Below are 22555 nucleotides of genomic sequence, written 5' to 3'. Positions count from 1 at the left end.
GGAACTTGCTGTTCCAACAGGACAATGCACGTCCGCATGTATCCCGTGCCACCCAACGTGCTCTAGAAGGTGTAAGTCAACTACCCTGGCCAGCAAGATCTCCGGATCTGTCCCCCATTGAGCATGTTTGGGACTGGATGAAGCGTCGTCTCACGCGGTCTGCACGTCCAGCACGAACGCTGGTCCAACTGAGGCGCCAGGTGGAAATGGCATGGCAAGCCGTTCCACATGACTACATCCAGCATCTCTACGATCGTCTCCATGGGAGAATAGCAGCCTGCATTGCTGCGACAGGTGGATATACACTGTACTAGTGCCGACATTGTGCATGCTCTGTTGCCTGTGTCTATGTGCCTGTGGTTCTGTCAGTGTGATCATGTGATGTATCTGACCCCAGGAATGTGTCAATAAAGTTTCCCCTTCCTGGGACAATGAATTCACGGTGTTCTTATTCAATTTCCAGGAGTGTATATAAATACAGCCCGAGAGGCAAGACGAGGAGGCACCGACAAACGGAGTCGCTGAGATGTGCAGCCGCGAGAAGGACGTACCTGCGCTTGCTAGCGACGCGAAGGGTGTGGCAGATCGCCGTCCGGCCGCGCTTGCGCCGTCGGCGGCCCCATGTGGCCCCCCACTTACGACGACCAATGCTATGGCTATGGATTTGATGGACACATCTCCGGAAACCATGAAGACAGCGCTGTCTGCTCCGCTCCCCGATTCTGAAGATGAGAGCTCCGCCGCCCCTCAGCCACGCGGACGAAGCGGGAAACAGAAGAGGAGGGCAACAGCCGCGACGTCCGTTGTTCGCAGCTCGCCGATCGAGAAGAGGGCCAAGCAAGATTTCGCCCCTGACGCCGATGGTTTTGTCCCGGCCCGGCGAACTGCACGACGCATGCAGTCCTCGACGACGCTTCCAACTGCCGTCGCCAACTCATTCGACGCGCTCGCTGACGCGCCAGACCAACTGACGCGGGTCGCCGACGTTCCGGTTCAGACCGAAGATCTTCGCTCCCGGAGAGGCCCTGTGCAGTGCTTTCGCTGCCAGGGGATCAATCACGTCGCGCGCCACTGCTCAATGCCGGACAGATGTGTTAAATGCGCCGGCGCCCACGCAGGACGTGCGTGCCCCCGTCCGCCCACCGAGAAGCCGACATGTGCACTATGTGGCGGTGCTTACGTGGCCAGTTATCGTGGGTGTGAGGTGTGGAAGCGTGCCATCGATTGCCAACGCGGCCAAACGCCAGCGCCGCGTCCGAAGAAACCAGCAACGAGACGGCCCGGCGTCTCTTTCGCGGCGGCAACGTCAGGGGCGCCCTCCGCCGTCCCGGCTGCGTCGGCTGCTCCTGCTCCTGCCGCCTCCGAGGCCGTGCCGCCACCCGCGGCTCCTGCGCCTCCACCACAGCTGCTAGTGGCGGACCCGGGTACTGCCTCTCCCGGGACGTCAGCCGGACCACGCCCCGCCGACCGCCGGCGCGAAGGTTGCCGACCCATGGGTGCCCAGCGCTCAGCACCGTCCGTCGCGCAGCCCCAGGTGGACTCTCCCAGCGAAGCAGCCACGCCTCCCCCTTCCAGCGACGGGGCCGCGCCGGCTGCTTCCACCGCTGACCTGGCCAACCTCGTCGCGCAGCTCACTGCCCTGGTGACCAGTGCTACGAAGTTGATTGAAGTCCTGTCGCAGCAACTCACCGCTGCAGTGCCGATGGCCTCTCTGGCCCCGATCGCTGTCAACCCTCACCAGTTGCACCATGGGCAGCGTTAGAGGGCTCACGGTCGTAGCGTGGAATGCCAACGGCGTCCGCACTCAAGCTGGCGAACTTCGCCAATTTCTTCGAGATGAAGCCGTCGACGTCTGCCTTATCAACGAAACCCATCTGAAGCCTGGGGTCGACGTCAGGGCGGCCAACTACTCGTACTCCAGCTACCGCACCGATCGACTGACGGCGGGTGGTGGGACAGCCGTTTACGTCCGCAATGGCATTCGTCACCACGTGATACAACTTCCGCCACTGGCAACGCTGGAGGCCACTGGTGTAGTCGTTCACACCTCGGCGGGCGCCATCACGTTCGTCGCTGCCTATCGACCGCCGTCTCGTCCACTGGGCCCTGCTGACATCGATGCTCTGCTCTCCTTGAGGGGGCAGGTGTTCGTCGCCGGGGACTTCAATAGTAAACATGTCTCCTGGAACTCCAGGATCACCAATGCCGCTGGCCGCTGCCTGCTCCGGGTAGTGGAACGTCACCATGCGCTTGTGGTGGGACCGTACGACCCGACGATCTTCCCTGCCCGTGGCCTCCCGGATATAATCGACATAGCGGTCGTCAAGGGCATCCCTCATCAGATCACCGCCACGACGAGGGCGGCACTGTCTTCTGATCATGTCCCACTGGTTTTTGATATCGACCTGGGCGCCCTCCAACAGACCCGGAGAGGCATCTCCCTCGCTGGCATCGACTGGGACAGGTTTCAAGCAGCCGTGACGGACTCACTCGCCGCCGCGCCGCCCCCTGCGGACGCTGGAGCGGACGCAGCACTTCTGCACTTCGCGGCCACCACGATCGACGCTGCCACTATAGCAACGCCGCCCCGACCTCGCCCTCCACCAGACTACTCCCGACAGCTGCCGCCGGACATCCTTGCGGCCATCACTGAGAAGAACCGGGTATACCGGGAGTGGCAGAGGACAAGAACTGCCGACACCAAGCGCCTCCTCAACAGGATGCGTCGGGACATCCGGGCTGCCATTGACACCCATCGCTATCGCGACTGGAATAACAAGGTCGCCACCCTCTGTCTTGACGACGGCACGGCCTGGCAGACGACGAAGCGTTTCTTACGCCGCACGCAACGTGTCCCTCCGCTGCTGGTCCATGGTCAGGCTGTCTGCGAACCAGCTGCGAAGGCTGATGCCCTCGCAGACGTCTTTGAGGCTGCGTTTACGCCTATCGAACGCCCGACCGACGCTGTCCACGACGACCTGGTTGCTGACCGGCTCCCACGCTACTTGGAGGCACGCGACGACGATGACGTCATTGAAGAGACGACGGCGGAGGAGGTGTCGTCCACCCTGCGTGCCCTGAACCCCAGGAAAGCTGCGGGCCCAGACGAAGTTTCCAACGCCCTCCTCCAGAAGTTGCCGCCGGTGGCTGTCGCTCATCTCGCCGACGTCTTTAATGTAATCCTCCGGGCCTGCAGTTTTCCTCAGTCCTGGAAGCATGCGGAGATCGTCGCGATTCCGAAGATGGGGAAGGATCTGCGTCAGCCTGCGAACTACAGACCTATTAGTTTACTGCCGGCCGTCTCCAAGGTCTTTGAAAGGGTGTACATCAGGCGGCTGCAGCGCCACGTTGACGAGGAAGGCCTCCTGCCCGAAGAGCAGTTCGGCTTTCGCAGGGGCCACTCGTCAGTTCACCAACTCCTTCGGCTAGTGGAAGATGCGTTCGTCGCCCTCGAGCAGCGCGAGTTCTTCGGCGCGGTGTTCCTGGACGTGTCGCGTGCTTTCGACAGTGTGTGGCACCGCGGCCTCTTATTCAAAATTTTTGAACTTGGGGTCCCGACGTCGCACGTCCGTCTCATCCGTTCCTATCTTGCCGATAGGACCTTCCATGTGCGGGCCGCGCATGGCTTGTCCTCCGTCCGCCGCATCAATGCCGGTGTTCCACAGGGCTCGGTCTTGGGGCCGTCCTGTACTCGCTGTACACTTCTGATGCGCCGAAGATCGACCGTGTGCGGCTCGCCCTGTACGCGGATGACACGGCTCTCTATACGAGGAGCCTCAATGCCGCCGTCATGCGCCGACGTCTGCAGCTCGCCGTTGACACCCTGGCAGCCTGGGCCGTCAAGTGGCGTCTACAGTTCAATGGGGCCAAGACGCAGTTCCTGATCGTCACCAGGTGACTCGTTCCTGCAGGTCTGCAGCCGCTCACCGTCGGTGGCAGCCCTGTCCCGTGGCGTCCAACGGCGCATTACCTCGGCGTCACCATCGACCGCCGACTCACGTGGGTTCCGCACATCCGCGAAGTGAAGACCAAAGTGCGGAACAGGCTCCGCATCCTGTACCCGGTGCTGAACCCCGGCTCCCAACTACCACCGCGGCTGGGCATCACTCTCTACAAGGCGCTGCTCCGCCATGTACTCCAATACGCCCCGTCGTCTGGGGGAACGCCGCCGACACGAACCTGAAGAAGCTGGAGACACTGCAGAATCGCATCCTTCGGCTGGCATTACACCTGCCTTACGATTTCCCAACCGCTTATCTTCACGACATCGCGGAAGTACCTCTGCTCCGTGACCTCTTCCAGGCGACCGCCCGCACCTTTTACGAACGTGCAAGCCGGTCACACAACGCCCAAATCCGGACGCTGGACCGCAAACTGCCGCGCAGCGTCACCACCCGCTGGCCACACCTGCTCGCTGCATAGCTAGCACTGCAGAACTGTGCTGAGGAGACACCCAAGAAGACAATCTACATCGGCATGCATGGGAGGCAAAGCAATAACTGCTGCGAACTCCATCACACATCGGAGGCCAAGTTATCTCCGTGCAGATCCACACACGATCCACACACAAGACGAGGCTTCACTTCGCACCCAGCCACCGTAATATGCGCGTCAGCCAAAATGCTAGAGTGCGCGCTGTCTCGGATGACATCAGAGACAGGCTATTACAAAAATGCTCACTTTCAGTAATAACAGAAAGTGAACTCGCAAGGACTGATCACCGTCCTGGATTGCTTAGGTTTCGCAAAACTTACTGTTAGAGTGCCGCCCATCATGTTAACAAATCCGCGTGGCAAGTAGTGACAATTATTTTCCACTTTTGTGGCGAGCATATATTTTGATTATCAGTAGTCATGGCCAAAGACAATTCAGTAGGAACTTACCGTAGAGGTCGCCTCTGAACTCCTCATAGTGCTGTTTAGGATAGAGAGATATACTGTCGGTATAAACACAATGAATATTACATTGTTGTGTGTGTGTGAAACTTTACCGAATATGTGTATCAATTAGAACTCAAAATTTTCATTTATGATCATAGTCCTAATCCCGCTGAGCAATTAGAGAATGAAACATTTCTTTCAGTGGGCTGGACAAGAATGCGGACTTGCAGAAAATGGTTCAAATGGCTCTGACCACTAAGGGACTTAACATCTGAGGTCATCAGTCCCCTAGAACTTAGAACTACTAAAATCTAACTAACCTAAGGACATCACACACATCAATCCCGAGGCAGGAGTCGAACCTGCGACCGGAGCGGTTGCGCGGTTCCGGACTGACGTGCCTAGAACCGCTCGGTCACAACAGCCGGCGCGGAACTGCAGACTGGGAACTATAGTCAGTATGTTCGGTATCGCTTTCTGGCTGACCACTGAAATAGTTGCCACGCTCTCGTAAAAGACGGCGAACAATATCTACAACAATATTCTAATATTTCCTATTACTTAAGGATTTCATGATTAATATCAACCCGCTGCCCCACAATACCCACACTTCAGTAATCCATTATCTGAGAATGAGAGCACTTGATACTTGTGACAAACTTTTCAAGTAATTTCAAACCATTAAGAAAATTTTTCTCGATGACATGCCCCACAACATGATGAAAGGAAAAATAAAGTTTGTCGCTTACTACATTTTCGCTGTTCTTGCAGTAAGACTACCACGTGAAGCATTAAGTTTTAATTTTTTACTTCTTTACTAACAATTGTATTAATGACATATTTTGCAGACTATATTCACATGTACTGCTAAATGTACCAGTGAGTTACATCACTGTGCGACATTTAATTCAGTAGATACGCCTTCGTAAACAGTGAAATGCGTGAGAAACTGCATAATCGTGTGGGACGTTTTAATTTACCACTGTTTTATACTAATTCTATTCGCAACACGTTTCTCACAAGGTGTCCACATATGTCGAAGAATGTACCTGGAAAAAGATATCATTGTACAACCCGTGGTTCGGGAGGTATGACCCCACAAACAAACTGCAACATTATGCGTGATGTTTTAATCTATTACTTCTTAACTACTATCGCTGTCTACAACACTGTTCTCGGTCTTCAGGTAAAAGTGTATCGTTGTACAGCACATAGTTCAGGAGAGACGACGCCCTAAACATTAATAAGCATAAAAATAAAGCTGAAGGGCTAAATTCGCTAGACATGCAGATGAAATACGTGTAAAAGTATGAATGAAATATGTTATATATTTGTGAAATATATTTTACATGTCCGTATGTGAGCGAAGCTACGGGAAAAAACTTCATCCTAAACCTCTGCAACGATTTAATCAATTTTGTACACACATTACCTACAATCTGAAAAGAAATACTGCAAGTGTAAGAACCTATTGAGGAGCAATGAGGAGATGAACAGAGAGAGTGCAGGAGATTGACAAAGAGATGGGGAGGAGGGATGTGGAATTAGAGGGGGAAGAGGATATCGAATTATATCGAATTAGAGAGGGAACAAGCAGGTGGGCGATGGGGAAAGCAGCAGATTGACAGTGGTGGTAGGAACATATAGACAGGGCAGGAGGAGACGAACAAGGAGTGGGGGGGGGGGCAGACAGAGGAGATGTTGGAGGACAGAGAGAAGGAGAGGTGGAATGGGTGGACAGATAGGAGAAAATGGATAGAGAAAGGAGAGAGGAGAGGTGGATAAGGAGGGGTGGTTAGAGAGTGGGGGCAGGATGAGGTGGATACGGGTGGGAGGGGGGGGGGGGGGAGAGAGAAGGAGATGGACAGCAGTTAACACAAATCCACATCACACCAGAAACGCAGGACGTCTGTGAAATGTGGGATGAGTTGCTACTTAGCTCTGCTCGAACATCCACTCGACTGCTCGTACTGGAGTGAACAAGGGTTGCAACAAAACTGAGGTGCCCACGTTAGAAAATGTGGGCAAGTAAACATGGTGTTGCTACGAGCGCCATCTAGTAGCCGCAGAAACAAATAGGCTACTGTACATTCAAAATTAGACACATGAAATTGTGATGAAGCTAATTCAGGCATAACGTAAGCGCTAATAATAATAGGATGAAGTTACACATTTAACTGCTTTAAACAGAGATACATTTTGTAACGTAAAAAAAGTCAGTTATGACATACAAGAAAACAGCAAAGATGTAACAGGAAAACAACATTTCGGCAAACTGCATGAGGGAATCTGAATCAAAGATCAAGCAATGGCTTTATACAGTCGAAAAAGTGTTTATTTCGCAGCTGCAGCTGTTCGTTGAGAACGAGGCCATCAGGACGAGAGAGATGTTTGAAAATCTCCAATTCCTCTAAAACATCTAACCTACGCCCCTTCTTTTCGGTATGCAGAATATTGCTATCGCCTATGGCTTTAGGCACGTGTCCAGTAATTAAGAGATGATCGGCAAAGGATGAATTTAGGGGATTGGTGCCGTTCTTTCTCAAAAGATGTTCTTTATATCTGATGGTGAAAGCGAGGCGATGCTACCACGCTTCGTAGTTGGTTGCGTTGATGCGTTGAAGAGGCAGAAGTTTGGCTTTCATAAGCTGACTTTTGTGATGCACATCTGACGACGGCGAAAGGTCTCGAAGTACACATGAGATGGTGTGTAGTATCCTGGTGTCAAGCCGCGGCATCTTTTTCACATTGGACAAACTCCCTCTTGATCACTGGCTTCGCACAAGTCATCCACCACAGTAACGGTAACAGGTACCCAAGAAGACGTTGTTCGCAGGATGTCCATGTAGAAGCCAAGTGTTGGCTACAAACCGGGTCTAGAGGAATAGAGGTATTGAGCTTCCAGGGATCTCGACCGCGTCAAGCTCTTTCTGGCGGCAGGAATAAGGCGCAGATTAACGTGCAATGGTCGGAAAAGGCCAAAGGCCATATTTCCGCGGAGGACACACCGCCAGAACGGTTGCAAAACATAAATCCGATCGAGTCGGCTTCCTGAATGGCTTGTCTGCTGGGTGTAACCAGGGATGTCACCATTTATGATCTTCCATGCTTCATTGAGGTGAATATCATCCACAAACATACGTAAGTTCAGACTGTTGAGTAGACAGGAGTCTGGTTCTTCGGATGGAGGAGGCTGTTGAAATTGCTTCCTACGACGTAACGATCGGCCTGCAAATAATGGCGCTATTTCATCTGTGTGGTGTCACCGCCAGACACCACACTTGCTAGGTGGTAGCCTTTAAATCGGCCGCGGTCCATTAGTATACGTCGGACCCACGTGTCGCCACTGTCAGTGATAGCAGACCGAGCGCCACCACACGGCAGGTCTAGAGAGACGTACTGGCACTCGCCCCAGTTGTACAGCCGACTTTGCAAGGAACGGTTCACTGACAAATACGCTCTCATTTGCCGAGACGATAGTTAGCATAGCCTTCAGCTACATTTGCTACGACCTAGCAAGGCGCCGTATTCAATTGATATTGAGATTCTATTAATGTATCATCAAAAGCGATGTTCTACAAATGTGGATTAAAGTTAAGTATTCCAGAAGCTACGTACTTTTCTTTATAGCATTCATTACGTATCCTGTTTCAGACCTCACGCCAGCCTGCGTGAGTTTAAGCGCGTGCCTTTCGGCTTCCTCTCATTGTGTCTAGGCTGTCTTGTCTAGACACAACAATCTGTGTAGAAAGTAATTCGTCAGTGTGTCGAGGCTGGTGGGGCCGTTAAATTGACGACCCGTTTATCAAATAATATGAGGCCCATACGCCATCCGGACAGGAGAACAACCACATCTGTGTCCAGGATACGTTCCCGGACATAGAGGGCCACACCACACTCTATGTGACTGCCAACTAAGGGAAACAACTAGAACCCATAAAGAGTTTGAATGGTAGCAATACACACCTATTGTAGAAGGGCGACTTCAACGTCTGACGGCCTGACCATGTCGTGAAAGACTTGCAACTTCCCTGTGTTGCTGACCTTATTGATACTGACCGTTGCGAACTTGTAAGTGTGGCGTGTTGATGGTGAGAGCAGGCCTGCCCTAATCAGAAGTGGTGGAAGGTGGGGTCGACGAATGTCGCCGGAATCCTTAAACACAAGATGGGGTAGGACAAGGAAAGCATATAAGGGTGAACCCAATAACAGCGTCATTTGTCGTTTGGACAGTTACATTTATTTAACCACCACACAGTAGCATGAGTAAATAAATACAATGACAAATAATTATGAGCGACAGGGTAAGACTAACAAGTTGCTTACTGCAATAATTGGCTTTAACAAATGATTTTATCTCAACATGCCACAAACCACATTGCCAGAATAAATATAAAACAGTAAAGTTAAAAAAAAACTTCTTTCCCTATAAAATAGAAGCTGGTCAAAGGGCAACGGCAAAGACATCTTTAAGACAATTTAAGTAAAGATCATTTGAGGATTTCAAAGGATTTTGGAAAACTAATTAAGTTTTACTTGAAAAAAAGAGACAGCATTGGTCGTATATTTTTTTACTATTGCAAAATCGATTTTCTGTCACTGAGTCTATGTGATCGCCGTAAGCTTAGTGACAACAGTGCATCCCAATTTAAGTTATACAATATAGCACTGAAGATGGTCACTCAGTGACAGAAAATCGATTTTGCAATAGTAAAAAAATATACGACCAATGCTGTCTCTTTTTTTCAAGTAAACCTGTTATCTGGTCGTGGTGCACAGGACAACATGGAGTCGCCAATCAATAATTAAGTTTTATTTAATCAAACAGGTCCTTAAAAAACAAGAGAGCAAACGCACTTCTAAAAACAACATAAAATCTACTGCAAATTTTATCAAGTATCAAAACAGTAAAATAGATAGGATTGTTCATACTTGAGCCATATACAATCCCACTTTAGGCTCAAGCCAGTAATTATGGCTGGATGATTTGAAAACATTCGCACAAGACAATAATGAAGACAATATCGTGTGCGTAAGCAAGTTTGAAAGAAAACTTAGCTACCTAAAATTCATAACATGGGTAATAAAAGCATATTGCAAAGGAGACGAACAACTTTAAGTAAAACTTCAAAAAAGATCCCATAGATCAGAACATTAAGTAATATAGCCACACAATCACGGAGGCGCCTCAAAGGCAGCCAATAAACACCAAGGTGTTATGCAACAGCAACGAGCCCCCGCGGCCACCAACCGCTTGAAAAGCAGCCGCGAAGCTCGGAAGACTAAGCAGGGCTGTTAACAAATACCACTCACGTGAAACATACGAGGCCAAACAAACAAGTTAAGCACATATTGATGGTAATCGCCGCGAGAAATGGTCAGCGTAAGGCCTCTTAATATACCATCAGATTTCAAAATTTATAGGATGAGATTTTCACTCTGCAGCGGAGTGTGCGCTGACATGAAACTTCCTGGCAGGTTCAAACTGTGTGCCGGACCGAGGAGGTTCGCAGGAGAGCTTCTGTAAAGTTTGGAAGGTAGGAGACGAGGTACTGGCAGAAGTAAAGCTGTGAGGACGGGGAGTGAGTCGTGCTTGAGTAGCTCAGATGGTAGAGCACTTTCCCGCGAAAGGCAATGGTCCCGAGTTCGAGTCTCGGTCTGGCACACAGTTTTAATCTGCCAGGAAGCTTCATTTCAAAATTTTTCTTTAACCAAATTTACAAGATATCAAGAATACGTAGCATCGGCAAAGGTAATGCGTCTTAAGCCATTCAGCTGAATAAAATCTGATAAATAAAACGTAATAAATGCCCGGAGAATCAGATTTGACAGTAATTTGCCTAAACTACACGGCAAGGAATCTTGCGTGAACCAAACAGTCACGCAAGGAAAATGACAAGCTTAGCTCTATGAGGCGATACTTACTAATTAGATCTACAAGCAATGCTTCCTTCCGTGGTATTTAGACATGGAAATCTACAACACAGTTTTAACACATATATTAAATACCGGAAGTTTCTTTTAAAGCAAACAGAATTTGAAATAAAACATGAAATGCAAAATCCCTAAAAACACTTAAGATCACAATTTAACACGCAAAATTTTTGCCACAGCTTATTGCCAACACTCTCCCGGAATACTGCTGCGCAAGAAGGCCGACGCCATATCAATGAGAAAATCTAACATTAAGGTTATCCACTGAATTTAGTCTTCCACACTTCGTACAGCCAGCACAAATACACAACAATGAAGCTCTCAGTGGTGTCCAGAAATCCCCAATGCAGGCACAGTTACATATACAGCCAAATATTCGACTCATCAGAAATACAAATAATCTGAAGCAACAGAGCTTTAGCTCAGAAAATTATGTTCAAATATTTCAGTAAGCCACCAAGTGAAGGCGATAGAGATGAGCGTATCGTAGTGTGAGCAATACTGACCATAAACGCACAATGAGGCAGATATCTGATAATCCAGGAAATATGCAGTGCGGCTCCCAGCACCCAGTGCCATAGGATTATCAAAGACGGACAAATTAGTGGGCGCGGACAGAAGTTTGCTGTACTCAGCTCAGTGTCGTAACTCTCGTTTCACCAGTTACGGAATCTTACAGCTTATAGCAAATTAGGATGGTAGGAGGAACGGTATTGCAGAGTTCTATTCTTGGTCTCACCCATCCACTTACAGGAGAACATACTGTTTAACGCGGACTCTGAACATTGGTGCAAATTGGTATTTTTCACAGGTACAAATCTTTTCCAGAGTGGGAAAGAAACGGTAAGTGTCCGAAAATTCCTAAGACCGATGAGTATTGAACACCGAATCTTTGTATACCTACCATATTTACCCAAATTGCCATTGAGCCACATACAATGAAATAACGAATGAATGTGTATAATAAGACTAGAACAGGTAACATTTTAATTTTATAGGACAGAACACGTAGCACTACAAAAGTTTACTTGAGAGTGTCACATTGAGACTTTATGCACAAAGTGAATGCGCTGTCTTCGTCTTCAGAATGTCACTTACACTGGCATGAGAACACTTATTTACTTTGGTTTTTCTCACTCAGTTATGAACGTTGTGCTATGTTTATATTATTCTGTACATACACAAACGATAATCTTAGTTCAGAAAAGGAACGTCACATTGCTGCACGGTTTTCCTCTGACTAACTTCTTATGGACTTTTTTCCAATAGTCTCGGAAAGTAACACAACTATACCTGTACATCTATCCCATCACGGAAACGTTTGCGTCTCAAAAATGGTAATATACTGGAGTGGGGCAAAAATATGGAAAAAACCGCGAGATATGCGTGCTTGAACATAAATGCAGATCCTAGCCAAGCCTACATGTTGCGCTGTTGTGTTTGACCACTAATGGCATCTATGCAATGCCCTCAGTACGTTCCAAGTGTCAGTGGTGGTGAGGACAGTGTTGTATGGAGCTGCGAGGGCATTACGTCGGAACTAAGTGAATTCGAAAGTGACACACCTGTTGGTGCTCAGCTGTTGGATGTTTTTAACAAAGGTAGCCGAAGTGTTTGGTGCTTCAAGAGGCACCGTATCAAGGATTTATAATGCGTACAAGGAAAGCGGGAAAATAGTGCTCTACGTCACAACGCGGACGAAACTGTGTGTTGAGTGGTGGTCACAGACGCTGATTGGATTGTGACGAAAAATAAGAGGACGACAACTGCAAGTGCTACTGCAAAACTGAATGCCCTACTCACGAACGTAGCCAGCACGAAACAGTTCCACAAATAGAGAACTGCAGAGCGAGCTGGGATTCCAAAACCAGTCATCAGTGATACAAATGTCAGCAGCATGAAGACACGGTGCTGAATCCGCAAAACCTGGGCTGTGGAGCAATGGAAGAATGTCATTTGGTGTGATGCGTTTGAAGCCGTTTTCAACTTCTCGACGACTTTACGTCTGACGTGTGCCGTGGTAAACCTAAGTCGGAGACTGCTTGCGGCCAAGAGTGAATCATGGCGTGGCTTCGGTGATGCTTTGGGCACCCATTCCCTGACACTCCATGGGCCTCACGGCTTCTCTGCAAGGTCGCATTACTGTGAGTGATTAATTGTGAGACCATTTTGGTTATCAGGTGAATCCCGAACTGTGATTCTGTACTCCAAGATTACAGGTTTCCAGTTCACACAGGTGGGCACGAGGCTGGGTTGTCGAATCTCCCTTGACCACCACGGCCATCAGATCCCATTATTACTAAGCCATTTGGTCTACTTTGGAGAGAAAGGTGGGTGATCGCTGTCCCCCTCTCTCATCGTTACCTGATCTCGCCACGATTTTGCAGGGAGAGTGGCACAGAAATACCTTTAGAAGGTTACACAGCCTGCATTTATCCACTCCGAGACGACTGGAAGCTGTTCTGAATACCATCGGTTTTGCCACAACGTATTAGGCAAGTCAATGCGTTGTTTTTATGGCGTTTCCATATTTTTCCTATCCCCTGACTACTGTTGGTGCGAGTGTCTGTACGTGTCTAAAAGTGCTAAGTCATGTTCTGTAGATAGGAGGGACTGAAACTCTCGTCCATATCGAAGTTGACCAATAAAACAGAGCTGCCAGAACGGTCAGTCTGGACTCAAATGACGTATGATACGAAATTTACACTACTGCCCATTACAATTGCTACACCACGAAGATAACGTGCTACAGACGCGAAATTTAACCGACAGGAAGAAGATGCTGTGATATGCAAATGATTAGCCTTTCAGAGCATCCACACGAGGCTGGCGCGGGTGGCGACACCTACAACGTGCTGACATGAGGAAAGTTTCCAACCGATTTCTCATACACAAACAGCAGTTGACCGGCGTTGCCTGGTCAAACGTTGTTGTGATGCCTCGTGTAAAGTGGGGAAATGTGTACCATCACGTTTCCGACTTTGATAAAGGTCTGATTGTAGCCTATCGCGATTCCGGTTTATCGTATCGCGACATTGCTGCTCGCGTTGGTCGAGATCCAATAACTGTTAGCAGAATATGTAAGCGGTGGGTTCAGGAGGGTAATACGGAACGCGATAATGGATCCCAACGGCCTCGTATCACTAGCAGTCGAGATGACAGGCATCTTATCCTCATGGCTGTAACGGATCGTGCAGCCACGTCTCGTTCCCTGAGTCAACAGATGGGGACGTTTGCAGGACAACAACCATCTGCACGAACAGTTCGACGACGTTTGCAGCAGCATGGACTATCTGCTCGGAGACCATGGCTGCGGTTACCCTTGACGCTGCATCACAGACAAGAGCGCCTGCGATGGTGTACTCAAAGACGAACCTGGGTGCACGAATGGCAAAACGTCATTTTTTCGGATGAATCCAGGTTCTGTTTACAGCATCATGATGGTCGCATCCGTGTTTGGCGACATCGCGGTGAACGCACATTGGAAGCGTGTATTCGTCATCACCATACTGGCGTGTCACCCGGCGTGATGGTATGGGATGCCATTGGTTACACGTCTCGGTCACCTCTTGTTCGTATTGACGGAACTTTGAACAGCGGACGTTTCATTTCAGATGTGTTACGACTTGTGGCTCTACCCTTCATTCGATTCCTGCGAAACCCTACATTTCAGCAGGATAATGCACGACCGCATATTGCAGGTCCTGTATAGGCTTTTCTGGATGCGGAAAATGTTCGACTGCTGCCCTGGCTAGCACATTCTCCAGATCTCTCACCAATTGGAAACGTCTGGTCAATGGTGGTCGAGCAACTGGCTCGTCACAATACGCCAGTCACTCCTCTTGATGAACTGTGGTATCGTGTTGAAGCTGCAAGGGCAGCTGTACCTGTACACGAAATCCAAGCTCCGTTTGACTCAATGCCCAGGCGTATCAAGGCCGTTATTACGGCCAGAGGTGGTTGTTCTGGGTACTGATTTCTCAGGATCTATGCATCCAAATTGCGTGAAAATGAAATCACATGTCAGTTCCAGTATAATATATTTGTCCAATGAATACCCATTTGTCATCTGCATTTCTTCTTGGTGTAGGAATTTTAATAGCCAATAGTGTATATTGGCGGTAGAGAGCTGTGCTCAAGTCAACAGTGAAATAAAAGTGGCACTTGAATTTGAAATTCAGAACTAGTGCCTGAACACGCATCCAGAGCGTCACGACGGTTCTGTGGTATTATCGCCGAATGATGCTCGGCCGCCCTGTAAGTTTCATTCGGTAGAGAGAAACGATATTTCCAAGCTCGGGACTTTTACCATTCGCGGAAGCGTCAGAGTAAGCCGAGGGCGTAGTGCGGCGTCGGGCGCCCCTCGCGCCGCGGCCGGCAGGCACAAAAACGCCGCCACGTGCCGTAAGCGTGCGGCGCGCGTGTCTGAGGAGGCTCCGCAGGACAGCGCAGCCTGGCAGCTGCCGCCACTGCTGCTGGCGCTGGTTGTGCGGGACGCCTCTTGCGCCACACAGCGCGCCAGCCCCACAGAGGCCGCAGAGGATCCCCGTCACGTCGACGCTCAGTGCCAACACTGGAGGTGTGGCTCCCATGTGCGGCTGCAGTGGATCGCCTTCGGTTTATTGAACACTTACACTCGACAGCATGTTCCCACTGATCTTACACGTATTTTTGAACGCACGAGTTACTAACACGTATGCGCGTGGGTGCACGAAGAAATTTATCCGGATGGGACGGAAGCGGGCGGCAAGACTCTAAAAATTGCCATTTTTGTGAAGGTTACACAGAAATTGCTACAGAGAAAGAAAGTATTGTCTCACCGCTATCAATCACGTAATACTGCAAGCCACTAAATGAGAGGATTAGAGCAATCACGAAATCGCAGAAGCGTATCCGAATTCTGTAACCAGTAAGAACTATACAGGGTGGTCCATTGATCGTGACCGGGCCTACTATCTCACGAAATTAGCGTCAAACGGAAAAACTACAACGAACGAAACTTTTCTACCTTGAAGGGGGAAACCAGATGGCGCTATGGTTGGCCCGCTAGATGGCACTGCCATAGGCCAAACGGATACAACTGCGTTTTTTTTAATAGGAACCCCCATTTTTTATTACATATTCGCGTAGTACGTAAAGAAATATGAATGTTTTAGTTGGACCACTTTTTCGCTTTGTGATAGATGGCGCTGTAATAGTCACAAACATATGGCTCACAATTTTAGACGAACAGTTGGTAACAGGTAGGTTTTTTAAATTAAAATACAAGGTCGTGGTTGACGTTTCACATGTGGCTGAACACTTCCTGTTTCCTTAAATAACGTATCTATCCGGCGAACGACCCGGACACTTGGATGATGTCGTCCAGGATACGGAGCAGCATACATAGCACACGCCCGTTGGGCATTTTGATCACAATAACCATACAACAACACGATATCGACCTTTTCCGCAATTGGTAAACGTTCCATTTTAACACGGGTAATGTATCACAAAGCAAATACCGCCCGCACTGGCGGAATGTTACGTAATACCATGCCATCTATCACAAAGCGAAAGAAGTGGTCCAACTAAAACAGTAATAAAAAATGGGGGTTCCTACTTAAAAAAAACGCACTTGATATCCTTTTGACCTATGGCAGCGCCATCTACCGGGCCAATCATAGCGCCATCTGGCTTCCCTCTTCAAGCTAGACGAGTTTTGTCTTTTGTAGTTTTTCCGTTTGATGCTCATTTCGTGAGATATTTGGCCCGGTCACTTCAATGGACCACCCTGTATACTCCGGATTCAAGAAAGGGGGGAAAGGGGTTGGGGGAAGAGTCCTGTATAGCTCCCCTTGCGTTATGTCTTTAAACCATCTCCTCCATCTCCGTCGAGCAGTGAAAGATACCGATGTATAGAAACTAGAGAGGTGCCGTGTATTACAAATTACGTCGGGTTCTCATAAAATTCTAAGTGTAAATGTACAAAACTACCTAATTAATTTTTTTTCTTGCAAGTATAAGCCTTCAGAACTGGTACACATTGAAATCCCCATGCCTACCTACCACAGTGAGCCGCTGAGGAAGCCAAAAGAAAATTCCACAGAATCTATGCTGAGATTCATATGAAACAGTGATTAGGTGACACAGACGTTTCCACTTCCACTGCGGTCAAACAACTCAGAAAAACGAACAACGGCGTGGCAGACCATCTCTCTGCAATCAACTGGGAATCGTTAGAAGAGGAGCTGATGCTCGAAGAGTGGAGTATCAGAGTCAAAGCAATAGCGGAAAAAGTGGAATTGAATCTTGGAATAGGATACAAGGCCTCGAGCCACATTATGAAAATGACGAAGGTCACCGCCGCCTCTGCGTTCTGCGATTGCTCACACCTGTGACAGAACCACAAAGCATTTGCTTCTTCGTAATATGTTGTCAGTCGCGTAGACGACTCATAACTATTACTGTAGTGTGTATTATACAGGGAGAGGGATGTCACGGTCATTGTATAAGCATTCTATCATTGGCAGTTGGTAACTTTATTACATTGTTATGCACTATGTAACTGGAACAACCACAGTTGTGAACGACTTTTCTCTTCCTGAAGAATGGATAATTTGTTATAAATAAAAGGATGGTATTCAACTACCGAAACAGGGAAATCAAGAAGTGTGTGGCAGACGGACTGCAGAACAGAGAGCAGTTAGCAAACAGTCAGTAAGGTTCACATGATAGTGCATTCCACAAAAATGTAATATTTTATGCTAAAAGTGGTGCAATTTATAGAAGGAGGCGATAATTAGCGCTTCTGCAGTAATAAGTCGTCTCATGTAAATTGTAGCCTTGGGTGTATGATGTTTCCTGACTAAATATGCTGCTACGAGAATGGTTGCAAAAGGTATACAATATAGCGTGTTTGGTCAATTCAAACAATGTGAGACGTAAACATACCGTGATGGTTCAAATGGCTCTGAGCACTATGGGACTTAACATCTGAGGTCATCAGTCCCATAGAACTTAGAACTACTTAAACCTAACTAACTTAAGGACATCACACACATCCATGCCCGAGGCAGGATTCGAACCTGCGACCGAAGCGGTCGCGCGGTTCCAGACTGTAGCGCCTAGAACCGCTCGGCTACCCCGGCAGGCAAAACATACCGTGAAAGCGCTGAGAGGCACCCACATGCCTTGCTCGTACTGTGGCATCAAGCAGTCAGGCCTGCAAGATGAGTGGTCTGCCAAGCGAGTGGATTCATTCTTATTTATCGAGTAACATGAAATCTCGTACTCACAATTAAGTTACAAATTATCCTCCTGTATGAAATATATGCAACGGAAACGCACATCTGACTATCAGTAAATTTACAGAACTCTGACAGTTCACTACGCACTGGCAATACCACATTTTCTTTTTGTCTTTTATTTAACGGCTTTTATCAACACGTGGCCACCGCACTGAATATGAATGGCGCACACATTATAAATTCGGGACATCATGACAACATACAATTCGAAGGAAAAGTCCACCAATCTTTTTCTTTTCACTAACTTATTTATTCCGATAAATTCTATAACCTAAACACACAAATTCTATAACCTACAACAATAATACATGAGAAATTCCGCCCAGTGGGCATGGCTTAACATTGGTGATTCTCTACCTTATGGTCTCGTAATTATCTAACGCTACAGTGCACTTTCTGGATAGGATGGTGGATCTTGTATTATATCCCACACTTCGACTCTCGCAATCATCATCACGAAACTTTCCTCCAGATCGAGCGGTACAGAAGGAACAAGCATAACCCACTAATCTTTTGAAACTACCTTGCTACTCTCCCATGCAAACCACACATACCCAAATTACATGACATACACCACACTACAACATGGAATACAATACAATAAATAGTCACAACACTATCACTTTCAGCTTTCCCACTTCAATTAGTATTTATCCCAGTTTCATACGACACTGCCCCACTTTGTAATTCTACTTTCCTACTATGAACTCTGGAGATATATGCACGTCTTCCTGTGCAATGCAAGCCAAGTGGCGTTGCTGGATAGACGGCCGACTCACCTTGCTTCTCTCTCAGAGTTTGAATCTAGCGTCACACGGAATCATATCACGCAAAGTAATATTAAGAACATATTCATCACACACGCGAGTCCTCAACTGATACCATGGACGGGTACTTCTCTTTATCCTTTGTCTCATACACAGATTGAGACTCACACAGTACTCACCACGTGGAAGTACTCGTCTCTAACTTCAAGTCCTGCACACGCCATTTCTTAAATATTTCAACTTATGGTACACACGCTATTTCTTAAATATTTCAACTTCTTGTACACACGCTAGTAATTCAGCTTAACTTAAGTGCACAGAAGTATTTCAACTTATTGCTACACGTGGTTTCATTGTGACCGTTGGGTCACTTCCGAAGATTACTACGATCCCATTAATATTACCTGCCTGACATTTAATTCTCCCCACAAAAGTTCCTGAAATAGAGAAATTATTATTTCAAACTACTCTTAAATATTCCACATGCATACCATGTCTCCACTCTTTTGTCTTTACGAAGCACACCTAAGAGAGGTCTTGACAGCACAAGATCCAGCGGCAGAGTGCTGAAACGTGGCCGTTCTTCAGGTTCTCTCGCACCTCTGTCGAAGTGGGGGAGCACCTTGCTACCGTATTGGTCAGCCACATTTCAGGCGTTCAGAGCTCAGGTAAATTTCATCTCTTTGGTCCCACCGAAGGTGGCCAAAGGATCGTCTCAAAGATGATCATATATTCACATTCACTATCTGCGGTTAGCAGACGACCATACATTCATTCATTTCACAGATCTCACCAAACTGGATGTAGGAATTTACTTTGTGGGAGTGCACATGTGATCAGTTAAATAAATAAATTGTCATTCTTTCCCACACTGGTATCCGGCTTCGCTGTATTAATTGAAATTGAGTTATTTTACAAAAAAAATGTGTTGTTCTGACAAAAGTAATGAAGTATGTTGTACCTATTTTCAATGTGGGGCGGTACTGTACCCTTTCAGCACGTTTGCACCATATTCTGAACGGTACCCGTTTTGAAAAGGCAAGCTACTGACAATCTATATCGTGCTTAGTATTGTAACAGGAAAGAGGGAACTTCTTTGAAAGAAACTGTAGTCAAATTTTTTTGAACAATGCAGTGATAACTCATTGTAAAAAGTGTTACATTTTTTCACAGGTACCTTATATTTACTTTTGCTTCAGTCATATCTAAAATATTATTTGTTTACTAGAAAAAGAGATTACATTGAACGCAAAATTTGTGTCGTTCGCTTACAGAAGGAAGTGGAGATACGCAAATTCTATGGCTCGTATTTTAGTAGTATTTGATTAAACTGACTTGCTTAGTTTCGCAATTCGAAAGTAAATTCACTCTGATAATAACAACTAAGTTCATTAGCATTTAAAAAGTTTGTCAAAGTTCGTTTTAAAAAGACAGACAATTATCAGGGGCAGTCAAATGAAAAGCGAACTCCCGCCACAAGCGGACAGTGGAATGGTTCCACACAAATCCCCAGACGCGTTAAGACATTTATCCCACTGGAAGACGAAACGATCAATTCCTGTTTCTTAGAACGCGATACGCCGCTGGCGGATCCACAACTGCACCCACACTGGCACTCCCTCGTCTGACTGAAATTGACATCCGACTGAAATTGACGTCCATCCGTGTCTTTCTCCAGGTGAAATGTCCGGGCTGTACGGAGCATGTTGCAGTCTTTACCAGCCGAATTTTAGAAGCGTGGCCTTCGTTCGTCTGGCAGTGTAGCCGGTGGGCGTTCTCGTGCAACAGGATGTTTCCGCACGACAGCATTCCCAGGCGTTTTGACTTTATGGCGCGTCGCAGTTTCTGCAATGTGTCTTCACAGATTTGCGCATTGATTGTGGTTCCACGCTCGAGGAACTCGACGATCAGAGGGCCCCTGCAGTCGGAGAAGGTGCTCATGATGATATTACTGGAACTTGCGTGAACAGCTTTGGATATCTTTGGCGGGGAGATGTTTGCTCTAGAACTGTCGGACAGAAATATCCTGTTGCACGATAATGCCCGCCATCACACTGCTAATCGGACGAAGGCTATGGTTCGGTGATTTCTTTGGGAAACAGTGTAACGTCTTCCGTACAGCCCAGGTATTTCACCGTGGGATTTTCACATCTTTGGCGACATGTAGAAAGACATTCGTGTAGGTCAGTTGCAGTCGGACGAGAAAGTGCAAGAGTCGGTGCAGTTGTGGATTAGTCAGTGGCCGACCGCTTTCTATGTCACAGAAGTTGATCGCCTCTTCTCCCAGTGGGATAAACGTCTTAACACGTGTAATGATTAGTTTTGAATGGAATCGCTCCATGGACCCGTAGTGGCGGTTGTTCGGTTTTCATTTGATTGCCTCTTATGTCTTGTTAGTTTCTTTCTATTACGAAGAGTATAATTGACTTATATAAATACAAATTCATTAACTATTAAAAGTTCAAAAAACAGAACAATTTTCAAAATTTGTCCCTTCTGGACTGGCGACCGAATTTAGAAGGCAAAATTATATATTTTCAGAAGGAACATACTCAACGTGTTTTGTACGTTTCCTGGCTCGACTGTAAATACTGACGCTGTGCTATAGTTAAGGTAAGAGTCCAGTGTGAAATGATGTTTCAAGAGAAAACAACCCCACCAAATTTCAACTAACTGCTCCGGAATAATCACCATACACGGCTACAAATGCTTAAAATTTATAAAAAGTGTTCAGTTTAAGTAAAGATACTCCTCTGTAAATTTCGTTGATCTTTGAGAGCTGGGAGTTAGACGAAATTAGCCATTCCGTCATGGTTGCAGCAAGTTCACGCAGTTTAGCAGGCGCGACCAGCCACAAGTAGTAAGAGACTACAGTACACAATGTTTGAGAGTACAGTATACCGGTAGGGTCGTTACCCATTCAAAGCGCCGGCCGAACCGAGGCGGCAGCTGTCAGGCCAATGCACTTAACTTATTCAGCCACCTAATCAAGAAGGACGAGTCCTCCATGTACAGGGTGACTTTAATTAAACTTTCTCTACACGAGAAGACCCTCATGGAAGATGAATGGTCGCAGAACAATGAAACTTTGTGGAAACATTTATAAGGATACGAGGAAGAAAAATACATTGAAACAAGCACATTTTAATTCCAAATGAGAGGGTAACATTTGCTAACTGCGTACCAGGTTCACGTTCCAGGTTACAAATGTTGCTCAGTGTGACGATTATCTGCATCCAGCAAAGTCGTGAACGGCACTAGAAAGTTAGTCAGTTAGTTAGTTGGTTGCGTGTTCCATTGATCAATCGCACGGTACGGAAGCCGTCATGATGTGGAACGTGTCAAGTCCACAAGAAACGCACATATGATACAAAAATTTTTAATATATATGTATATTAAAGTACAGTGTTAAAGACTCATATTTCTATTATTTACCCCATTCCCTTAAATGACACAACATGCTTATACTATATTAATAGATTTATTTATCCCTATTCAAGAATTCATCTATGGTATAGAAGGAGTTATAAGGAGATACGATTTCAGTTTATTTTTGAAGCTATTACTGCTGTCTGCCAGACATTTTATTTCATCTGGTAATTTGTAAAAAAATTTTATAGCCGCATATTTTACACCTTTCTGTGCCAAAGATATGTTGAGTAAAGGATAGTGTAAGTCTTTTTTT

General features: G+C 47.1%; 1 protein-coding gene across 1 annotated transcript in view; it reads left to right on the top strand.

Moving 5' to 3' along the window:
• Window positions 1–526: 526 nt before the first annotated feature.
• LOC126260613 (proline-rich protein 36-like) overlaps window positions 527–22555 on the top strand; it is a 144038-nt gene continuing 122009 nt past the window's right edge. The window contains exons 1-2 of the mRNA XM_049957950.1: window positions 527–1032; window positions 1189–1649. Coding sequence (XP_049813907.1) covers window positions 527–1032; window positions 1189–1649 — 967 coding nt within the window. The remainder of the gene's footprint in view (window positions 1033–1188; window positions 1650–22555) is intronic.

Source organism: Schistocerca nitens, chromosome 5 (assembly GCF_023898315.1).
Source record: "Schistocerca nitens isolate TAMUIC-IGC-003100 chromosome 5, iqSchNite1.1, whole genome shotgun sequence".
NCBI classification, from domain to species: Eukaryota; Metazoa; Arthropoda; class Insecta; order Orthoptera; family Acrididae; genus Schistocerca; species Schistocerca nitens.
The sequence above is the reverse complement of the archived record's forward strand: the minus strand, read 5'-3'. Positions and strand labels throughout refer to the sequence as shown.